At 64.0% G+C, this 10,994-nt stretch overlaps 1 protein-coding gene across 1 annotated transcript; it reads left to right on the plus strand.

Annotated features, from left to right (window-relative positions):
* Positions 1-1,665: 1,665 nt before the first annotated feature.
* EMIHUDRAFT_214627 (hypothetical protein) lies at positions 1,666-2,409 on the plus strand (the record flags this gene model as incomplete). The annotated part of the gene is made up of 2 exons (XM_005763693.1): positions 1,666-2,051; positions 2,304-2,409. The coding sequence occupies 2 exons, from the start codon at positions 1,666-1,668 to the stop codon at positions 2,407-2,409; spliced, it is 492 nt and encodes a 163-aa protein (XP_005763750.1).
* Positions 2,410-10,994: the final 8,585 nt, after the last annotated feature.

A 10,994-nucleotide genomic window follows, 5' to 3' on the forward strand; every position in this document is an offset into this window, starting at 1 on the left:
TCATCCTTCAGAGCCCTCCATGTAGCTAGCGTTCTTTGCGAATGTCTCGAGGTGGCCAGCAGGCGCTGTCTGCTCGCGGCCTGTGCGGGCCGCTCGTCCTCCTCGCCCTTCTTTCGTCCTCCCGTCCCTCCCCTCCACCATGGCCTCCTCGGCACTTCTTTCTCCATCCGCCTCGCCCTGCCTTTTCGTATCGTGCCGTTCGCCCTCCATTCGGTGACCTCCATGGCTGTCCGTCCCCTTTTGGGTGGCGCTCTCGATACCGTTGCGTCAACCTCGACATCGCTGTCGCCCTCCCCGTCCCCGTCGTCGCCCGTGCCTCGGTTCGCGTCATTGGTAGCGTTTCCGTCGTCACCTGCTCCGCTCGTTAACATGGCATGGCATGATTTTCCTTTTTTGAACTTAGGTACGCACTTTGCGAGACGGGAGCCAGATTGGTGAGAGACGCTGGCGCTGTGCCGTCATCTCCCGTCGGGAAGACGAAAGCTCTGTGGGTCTAGAGTGACGAACTCATGTGTAATCCTGGTGATCTGGTTCGTGGAGATCACGCACAGAAGAACGGAGAGAACGATCTGTTTTCAGCGTTCATCGCACAGTCTGGGCGGGAGACTGTGCGCGGCAGTCATGTGCACCCGCCCAGAGGCAGAGGATCAGAGCCGGCGCGGCTGAACCACGAGAGCTCGCAACCGGCCTCACCACGAGAGCTCGCCCTCGTAGTGGTGCTCAAAGATCTCGCTCACGCCGGACCACCACTGCGCGCCCGAGCTCGAGCCGCCGTCTGGATCGCACCCTGCCAGCCCGCTTGTGAGAAAGTCGCGCACCGAGAAGTACGGCACGTTTGGTACTTCCGAGTACACGCCGGCGGCTCGGAACCCCTCGGCTACCGCGGCGCAAATGTGCTCGCCGATGGCGGTCGGTTCGAGATCGGCGCGGCAGCAGGCAACGAGCTCATCAAAAAGATCTTCATCGAAGCCATCGCGATTCGCACCCGCGATCAACTCCTCCAGGAACGCCAAGCCCTGTCGCGACAGCCGTTCCAGGTTCGCCTTGTCGAGCACGTCCCAGTTTTCAGGGTCGCTCATGACCTCGATTTCCGGCAAGACTTTCGCGACATAGAGGTGCACGCGCAGGTACTGCTCGCGCTTGGGGAGCGCCGTGAATGCCGCTTGCCCAAGGCGCAGCCGTGGGTCAATCCAAGAGTCAGGCAGACGCCCGTTCCCGCGCGCGGACTGCATTCGCTCGTAGTGGCACATGTCGAGGCAGTGCTGCTCAAGGGCAGCACGGGAGGCGTGGCGAGCTCCGCAGCAGGTGACGGGGAATTCGGTCGTGACCCAGACGCGCTCGCGCTCGCTCGGAGCGCGGCCCCGCTGAGCGCTCGGGTAGCAGCGATGCTGCAGACCCATGTCGTCGATCTTGCGATCACCCTGTCCACTGTTCTCCGGTGTGAGGTACGGCATGCGGAGGGGAGGACCATCGTAGGCAGGTAAGAGAGGGTCTTGCTCGAGCAGGTAAAGGAAGTTTCCCTCGAAGTCGCGACGATCGAACGTGTAGCGCGCGCACAGATCTTTGGCGCGGGATGCCCAGACGGCGTCGCACCGAGCGACCCGAGCGCACGTTTTACTGACCTCAGCAACGAGGTCCAGTTCAGGTTCTTCCAGATGGCTCAAGATGCGGATACACTCGTCGTCGGACAGCAAACTGAAGGACATTGCTCGCGACGACAACAAGCGACCCACAAAGCGAAAGCCGCGCGCGCCTCACTCCTCGTCAGCGTTGCGGCTCTCGACGCTGCGCAGCACCTCTCGCGGAGATGGCCGCCCGGCTGGCCTGGGCGTGCAACTTCAGTCGGCCTCAGTGGCGCGTGTTCTCACCAGAACAGTGCCTCCGCGGCGCTGCGGCGGCGCCCGAAAGGCCGATCCGACCCGGCAGCCCCCCGGAGCGTGCATCCAAGCGTCCGCCACCGCCGGCTCAGCCCCGGCTCGACATGACTCTGGCCCGCGCGGGGTCGCCGACGGCGCCGAGTCGGCGCCAGAGGCACGCCCGGCGGCCGGATGGTCGCCTCGAGCGCTGAGCGGCTGCCGCCACGGTCACTTACGCTCGAGTTGCGCCAGGTGCGCCTCTCGGTGGCCCGGCGCGGCCGCACGTGCTCTCTGTAGATGTCTGCTCTCACTCGACGGCAGGCGTGCTCCGTGCTCTCGCCCGATTCTCTCCCTGCCGCCGGCCTCCGCCCCCGAGCGACCGCCGCCGCACACCGACTATTGCCGGTATGACTGCCGTCCCTCACTCAGCCGTCCGTTTGTCCTCAGCGCTCGCACGACCGACGTTCTTCCTCCTCTGCGGCCTCGCTCGGGCCCGCTCGTCGACACGCGCAACCAGCAGACGCCCGTGTCGGAGCTTCTGTGCCGGCTTTGAGCTTCCATCGCTGATGGGGGCACGCCCGGCCCGGCACTCTCGCACACCGTGGAGCGCGGCACCGCGCGCGCTCACGCCGCCCACCTTTGCTGCCTGCGCAGGTGCGGCTCTGTCCCGGCGGCTCACTCATCGAGCACCTCACGGCTGCGCGGCGGCTCACTCATCCGCACCACCGCGACCGGTGCGCCATCCCACATCACGCCTCTCGCCCACGTCCACCCGCACATACACTCTCTCACTCTGTCATGAGTAGTCTTCAATCGACACGGTCTCTTGGAGTAGTCACATCAGCACCGGCGCCGGCACAGCGCACCGCTACACTCGCCTCCGTTAGGTTGCAAACATCGCCCTCAACATCCGCTTGCGCCTCACACGTCCGGGGGCAGTGTCGCGTGAGCCACAGCTAAGCACCGACGCCAGGCTCTTAGCTGTTAGCTCTACGTGTACGTGTGTGTGTGGTGGGGGGGGGAGGGCGGCGTAGTCAAAAGAAAAGCCTCAGTCGAGAGAGGCTAGTAGCCCCTTCGAGTGCGGGCTCCGCGCCCGTCTTGTCCTGGCATATAAGAGAGGCGAATGGGACAGGGGTTGAAGGGGTACACGCTTGGTACCCGGCCGTTTTTCGCGTTTCTCTACAAAACTGTGTCCAAGCCGAAGGCCCGAAGCGCAGGTCCGAGCTCGACATGCGACCAACGTGGTCCCGCACACCAGTGCTCGTGCTCGCACGTGCGGCCGCCTCTCCTGCTCGACTACTCGTGCTCTGCCTCTGCGCGCTCGCTGCGTCCGTGCCACTTCTTCGCTGCCTCTCGCCGCTGCTCCTGTCCTTGACTGCGCCTCGGGTCGAGGCGCCAGCAGCAGCGTCAATGGAGTGGCTGGTCCACACTGCAGCAGCGCCGCGGGCGGACGCGAGAAGGCAAACGCGACCGTGCCGATGAGCGCGAGCAGAAGCAGCGGGAGCGCGGGGCAGCACGACGGGTCGGGCAAGTTCTTGGCCCAGCGCCGCGCCTTGCCCATGCTGCCGCCGCCGCCGCCGCCGTCGGCGTCGCCGACCACAGGCTCGTCGTCCGGCGCGGCATCGTCGTCGGCGGCAGGGGGTGGGGGGTCGGCGGGCACGTCCTCGTCGTAGCCGTCGTCATCGGGATCAGGAGTGGCGTATCGCGCGGTCGACATGCCGGCGAGCTCGTCGACCGTCGAGTAGGTGCCTGCGACCGAGCACGGGGGTGCGTGACGCTCGGACCGACGCATGGGACCGGCTCTTCCGCGCGTCGAGAGCGGCGACGCTTTCGAGGCGCGCGGCAGAGGCCCGCGGCGTGCTTCCGAGCGCGTCCGCGGCCGCGACGCGGCAGCGGGAGGTGCCCCGCCCACCAAGGCAGCCGGCCCGGCCGCTGCGGGGCCGTCGCGGGGGCGCAGGCGGGCGGGGCGACCTCAGATTTCGCGGCTGGCAGCGGGCGCCGCCAGCCGGTGGCGTGAAAGAGCAACAGCTACAGGCCGTGTGAAGGTTCGCGTCAGTGCCTACGAGTGCGAGATGGACCCGTCCTGGGAAGGCAAGCCCGAGACGGTTGTCAATGTTCGCGGGTGGCGGAGGGAGCATATGCAGGCAGGACTTGAGAGAATCCGCTTGTTTTTCTTCCAAATTTGCTCCACAGGCTTGGTCAAATCAAGGGCCAAGGCTGCGCTGGCGTAATGTGCCGACGAGAATGGCGACACATTGCCGACAAAAACACCTAGTTTGTATTTCAACCAGCACGCTCACCTGCTTTACCGTTAGCTCATGCCTCATCCCTCAAGCCTCGTTTTGTTTGTCAAGCCTCAAGGCCCAAGAGAGAGAGAAGAATCTCTCTCTCTCTCTCAAGGCCCCGCCAGCTCCACCTCAAAAGGGAACGGCCCTCCTGTTCCCACAAGTGCGCAGATACGCTGGCCAGAGAGTGCAGAGACCCTAGAAGCGGAGACCCAAGTAGAGCTGTAGAGGCCGTTTGTAGTCCGACTAGCACTCGAGAGGACGCGGTCAGCTGTACTCCGCCGTGCTCGCTTGCATCTCTATGCATCTCGCCGTATCACTGCCTTCGCAGCCCTCGTGTTCTCGCGGTGCTCTCAACACACCGCGCACCGTACTCACACCCTGGTGTATTCACACCGCAGGCGCGGGACGCGGGCAGCGGCCGCTGCGGCCGCACGACATCCGCGTCTCGTTCAACATCGCCACCGGCTGGGAGGCGCGCCCGCTCCAGGTGCCGCGCCCCACCCTGCCGGCTCGTCACACGCTCTCGGAGGTCAAGATCGCGTCGGGCGGCGCCGCCCTCCCTCGGCCGCAAGGAACCCGCCCCGCTATTCCCAACGAAGCTTGGAGAGGAAGTGGGTGCACATGCGCACTCCAGCAGACGTGAAGTGGGTGCCGCACTGAGGGCACCGATAGTCGACCATGCTTCCGCAGCTCATCTCGCCGCCTTCTGTGTACTCCCAGTCCCACGCTTCAAAGGACAAGCCGGCGCGCGGCCAGTTGCGGTCGGCGTCGGCGCGGGCTGGATCCCACTCCTCCTCACCGTCTTCCCCATAGGGGCCGAACTCACCGAAGCTCCGGTGCATGACGGAGGGCTCCGTTGCGAGCAGGAGCCGAATGTTGAGGTGTCGGACAAAGGTGCACTCGTCGTGTCCAGTCATGCCAGCCGAAAACTCTAGCCAGCCCGCTTCACCTGGCTGCGGCAGAATTCGCCCTTCCCAGCAGCTTCGCCCTTCCCAGTCGTGGAGCAACGCCCGCACGGCTTTGCCATCCTTGCGAAGCAGCGTCATCGAAATGTTGAGATGGGCAACACTCTGGAGCTTGTGGAGCGTGTCGTTTGACATCTCCAGCGGCGTGACTGCTGGCGCGTCGAACTGGCCATCGTGCGGATCCTGGTACAGATTAAAAACCGACCCGTACTTGTCGGTCCAGGACATGCTCTGATCAGTGGGCAGGGCGTGCAGAGGAAGCGCTTGCTGGAAGATGCAGCCGGCATCCGACCGTGCGTCTACGAGAAGAACGACATCGGAGGGCTGCGTTGGTGACGGCGTCTGGACGAGGCTGCGAAATACTGCCTGTGGGTCCCAGTCATCCATGGCCAACGCCGTCAGACTCGGAAAGCGGCGAAAGAACAGATATTGCCATAATCTTCTCTCACGGCCGAGCCGCGCGTGGAGCCTTGATGCGCACGCCAGCCGACACACGCTCACGGGATTGTCGCACAGCTCGAAAGTGCGGCGCCACGAGTCATCGTCCATCACTATTGCTGCAGTGGCGGTGTCGGCTCGCCGAGGGCCTTCTGGCGCTGTGCAAGCAAAAAATAACGCATTGGTCCGCAGCGGAGCTGGGAATAGAAACGCCGCAAGCGGCGTGGCGTGGAGCGGTTGAGCATCCCTCCGGGGGCCCCTCTGCGCCGGGGAGGCGTTGTTGGAGGCTAGGACGCAAGCGTCCGTCGCCCTTTTCAAACTCGGGGCCCACTCCGCTACGCTCCGACCCGAATTTGGAGGGCCTAAAAGTTTAAGGTGTTGCTGCGCAAAAGGGGTCGGACACAGGGCGCAGCTCATGCTAAGAGCTAGAAGGGGAGCTAGAGAGAACGACTACCCTGTCCCGTTATTGCGTACACCCAAGACCACGAAAGCTCTCTCTCTCCCTGTCCTCACTCTACAGAGCACAGAGGGGGGTCACAACTACCGAGTCTCTCGACTAGCTGCCACGTTGCCGACCGAGAGCGGATCTCCTCCTGCTCCGCAAGGAGGGTGGCCAAGGCTAAAGTCTTGCCGGAGCCGCTGATGACACATTCATGACGCCCGACGACCATGGGCGTCGGCGACGGGCCCACGCGGCTGAGCAGGGGCGCGAGGTTCCCTTTTGCATCGGCAACAGCCGCCCTCGAGCCGGCTGGATCTCTCCAAGTCCCTAGCCGGGACGCTGTGTGCTGCTGTCGCGAAGGAGGGTTTTTGGACAGTCCTCCGCGGTGACTTGGGGCGATTGGAGCCGCAATGGAGCTCGCAACGGAATGACGAGGCGCATGTAACGACCCCCGGGGGTCCCGATAATCGAATTGAGGAGGACGGGCGGTCCCATTGTGTGTAACGAACTCTCTGAACGCCGCACGAGAGTCGTGTGAGAGCCTCGGAGAGAGGCCCTGTCGTTCAGTCTCGGGCGGCCAACAGGCTCCTGACAACCTGTGTCACCCGAAATCCATAGTGTCACTCCAGATCCATAAAATGTCGCATTTGCAGCGCATTTTGTTGCAAACAAGTGTGCAAATGGTTGTTTTGACCAGTACTCACCTGCCCCTGCAGAGCATGCGCATGCTAGCTCTCGTACATGCACTCTCTCTTCCGTCCGCACCCGCACGGTACCCCTTACGGAGCCCACCATGCCGCTCGCACCTGGCTCGCACCCACCCACTATGCGTGTCATGCCAGCAGTGCTATGAGCTAATCACTTGGGGACGCCCATGAAGCCCAAGAACCTGGCCTGACTCTCCCGCTCACTCTGCTCGCGTGCGCGCGAAGCGTTGAGCTCGGCCAGCATCATGCCCTGCGCAAAGGTTGGGGAGAACATGCTCCCGCCCGGCTGTGCAAACACGGAGGGGGCCGTCTCTGCATCGCGAGTGCGATAGAGCGGCGCCGCCGGTGCCGGCTTGGCCCTCTTGCGGCGCTGCCCCTGCGGCGCATCCCTCGGCGGTGGCGGCCCGGGTGGTGGTGGCGGCGGCGGAGGCGGCGGCGGAGGCGGCGGCGGAGGCGGCGGCGGTGGCGGCGGCCGCGTCCACGTCGTCTGCTTGTCGACCGAGTTGTAATAGTAGGGGCGCCCATTGCCGTCCACGTACTCGGTCCAGTCCTTGCCGATTTCGGCCTGGCTCTCCTCCTCCTCCTCCTCCCCCGCCTCGTCGGCGTCCGCCTTCTTCTAGGGTACCCAAACTCCGGGGCCGGTGTGCGGGGAGCGAACCTTAACGGCCGCCCAGAAGCTTTCTGAGCGAACCAATCGGGCCAGGATCATCAGCATATGTCCCCTCCACAACATCGTGGGCGTTTGAGCGGTATTTGAGGAGCACCGCCACTCTGAAGTTCGGCCGGGTGGTCTGCAGACCCCCCCCCCCCCCCGAGCAGCAGAGCGGGCTCCGTGGGGTCGAAAAAGTCGACGCTGGGAGTCGCACTCGTCAAACCATCGCAGTACCATGCGGTCCGCACGTACCGCCCACATCCCCTCCACCGCTGAGAAGGCGCAGATCGACCGCCGGGCCGCGCAGTCGTCGTTAAGGAGCGGTTTTCGGAGCCGTACGAAGAGCAAGAGGTCCCACACAGACGGACCCGGCGAACATGCGGTTTTTCGATGACCACGCGCGATGTGGTATCTTCTTTTTGCTAAAAACGGGCCGCCTAGTGCAGCACCACTAGTACAACACGCAACCACACTTAGAGCTCCACAGTAGATGCTTTTGACGAGCGCCGACGGCGTCACGGTCGCCGGAGTGGACGCACTGCAGACTGCACACACACACTGTGACCGGGTTGTTGGTGTGACAATGAGCGACACAATCGTCGGCGCCGCGCTATCGCGGCGCCCCGCAGTCTACACACCGCAGGCGCACCCCTGAACGCGCCATGAGCGCGCAGGCACAGAGCAGCGCCGCGCCAAAAGGCCATTCCCTCGCCCGACCCGTGGCTCCACCGTGGCTGCAGCGGTCCGCTCACCTGCACAGGGCAAAAACGTGTAGCTTAACAGACGAGTTGTGATGATCAGTGCTGGCGGAGGCCTCATCGCCGCGAATGTTGCCCGTCGCAGCGGGATCTGACGTCGCGTTCGAGGTGTGCATTGGCGGAGGGGTCGCATGGCTGAGAGAGGCAGAGGCAGCAGGCGGGTGGTGGGGCGGCACCTGTTGCTGCCATGGGCAGCGCCAAGCCGCGCGGCGGAGTCGCTCCGTAGGTCCGCGTTGAGCCACACGAGTGCGCCGACCCGTCGCGAGGTGCCTGCGGGGGTGATGTCGCGCCGATGGCTGAGTACGCGCGGCGTGAGCGGCTTTGCGCGGAGAGGCGGCGCGAGAAGGCGAGCGGGCGGGCGCGCCGGTGGTCGGGCACCGCGCGCTGCGGCTGCAGCAAGCCGGCGGCTGGCGCGGCAAAGGCGGGCAGCGTCGTCGCGGGCAGGTAAGCGACGGGCGCACACGGAAGCCGCAAAAACGCACACTGAAGCCGCAAAAAATCCCACCGAAGCCGCAAAAAAAGGCACCGAAGCCGCAAAAATGCACACCGAAGCCGCACTTCGCAAATTTGCAAAAAAAAACCATAAGAGTGACACTATGGATTTCGGGTGACACAGGTTTGACTTCAATCGATGAGTGCGACAGGGTGTCGTATTCACCGTAGCCCCCCCCTTGAGTAAACGTAAGCGTAAGACCCGCCGCGTGAGCGGCAGCACTTCTTAGCAACACCGGGCTTGGACGCCACCGCGTCTACGGCCACCCTCCCCTTCGAGCGCATAGCCCGGCCGCAAGGCCGACGCAGCATCGATGGGCAAGCAGCAAGACCGGAGCTCCACCCCGCCGGCCGATGGGCCACCGCCCCTCGGCGGGCATAACGGGGTGGAGCCCAATGCACCCTGGAGCACGCAGGCAACGCACACTACCGCGGGCATGCCTTCACCCTCCGGGAGGGGCGCGGACCCCGGCACGGCGGCTCATCTCGTGGGGGCCGCCGGCTATCTGGCCGACCCGCGCCCACCCCCAGGCTCACTGCTCAACGGAGGCGCCGGCGAACACCGCCCGGCGCCTTGGCAGAGGATCCATGACCTCCCCCGCGACAGTGTCTGTGGTGTCTAATTCCCCGGTATGCTATTTAGGTCGGCCGCCGGCTCCCTCCTCACTTCCATTGTTTTTTCGCCGATTGCCGCCCCGCGAGCGGGAGGCCCCCGGTTCGAAACCTGGTCGACCCTTATGACCCCAACTGCCCCTGCACTGCTCCTGTGCTGCCCTGCCGTACTGCCCTGCCCGCACACTGCCGCACAACTGCCCTGCCCGATCCCCTACCTGACTAGCCCTGACCACAGGGGTTGCTTGCAACTATGTTTTATTCGAATTTGTATGTTCTAGTATCTAGAATTGATCTGTACAGCTGTAATGTAAGAGTAAGTATTCACAGTAACCACGTCCACAGGTCATGAGCGACAAGAGGGTTCGAGCAGCGTGTGGGTCGTGCTCCGCTCGTTAACATGGCATGGCATGATTTTCCTTTTTTGAACTTAGGTACGCACTTTGCGAGACGGGAGCCAGATTGGTGAGAGACGCTGGCGCTGTGCCGTCATCTCCCGTCGGGAAGACGAAAGCTCTGTGGGTCTAGAGTGACGAACTCATGTGTAATCCTGGTGATCTGGCTCGTGGAGATCACGCACAGAAGAACGGAGAGAACGATCTGTTTTCAGCGTTCATCGCACAGTCTGGGCGGGAGACTGTGCGCGGCAGTCATGTGCACCCGCCCAGAGGCAGAGGATCAGAGCCGGCGCGGCTGAACCACGAGAGCTCGCAACCGGCCTCACCACGAGAGCTCGCCCTCGTAGTGGTGCTCAAAGATCTCGCTCACGCCGGACCACCACTGCGCGCCCGAGCTCGAGCCGCCGTCTGGATCGCACCCTGCCAGCCCGCTTGTGAGAAAGTCGCGCACCGAGAAGTACGGCACGTTTGGTACTTCCGAGTACACGCCGGCGGCTCGGAACCCCTCGGCTACCGCGGCGCAAATGTGCTCGCCGATGGCGGTCGGTTCGAGGCGCGGCAGCAGGCAACGAGCTCATCAAAAAGATCTTCATCGAAGCCATCGCGATTCGCACCCGCGATCAACTCCTCCAGGAACGCCAAGCCCTGTCGCGACAGCCGTTCCAGGTTCGCCTTGTCGAGCACGTCCCAGTTTTCAGGGTCGCTCATGACCTCGATTTCCGGCAAGACTTTCGCGACATAGAGGTGCACGCGCAGGTACTGCTCGCGCTTGGGGAGCGCCGTGAATGCCGCTTGCCCAAGGCGCAGCCGTGGGTCAATCCAAGAGTCAGGCAGACGCCCGTTCCCGCGCGCGGACTGCATTCGCTCGTAGTGGCACATGTCGAGGCAGTGCTGCTCAAGGGCAGCACGGGAGGCGTGGCGAGCTCCGCAGCAGGTGACGGGGAATTCGGTCGTGACCCAGACGCGCTCGCGCTCGCTCGGAGCGCGGCCCCGCTGAGCGCTCGGGTAGCAGCGATGCTGCAGACCCATGTCGTCGATCTTGCGATCACCCTGTCCACTGTTCTCCGGTGTGAGGTACGGCATGCGGAGGGGAGGACCATCGTAGGCAGGTAAGAGAGGGTCTTGCTCGAGCAGGTAAAGGAAGTTTCCCTCGAAGTCGCGACGATCGAACGTGTAGCGCGCGCACAGATCTTTGGCGCGGGATGCCCAGACGGCGTCGCACCGAGCGACCCGAGCGCACGTTTTACTGACCTCAGCAACGAGGTCCAGTTCAGGTTCTTCCAGATGGCTCAAGATGCGGATACACTCGTCGTCGGACAGCAAACTGAAGGACATTGCTCGCGACGACAACAAGCGACCCAGGCAATGCTGTGAACAGGCGCCCTT

Source organism: Emiliania huxleyi, assembly GCF_000372725.1.
Source record: "Emiliania huxleyi CCMP1516 unplaced genomic scaffold EMIHUscaffold_62, whole genome shotgun sequence".
Taxonomy (NCBI): domain Eukaryota; phylum Haptophyta; order Isochrysidales; family Noelaerhabdaceae; genus Emiliania; species Emiliania huxleyi.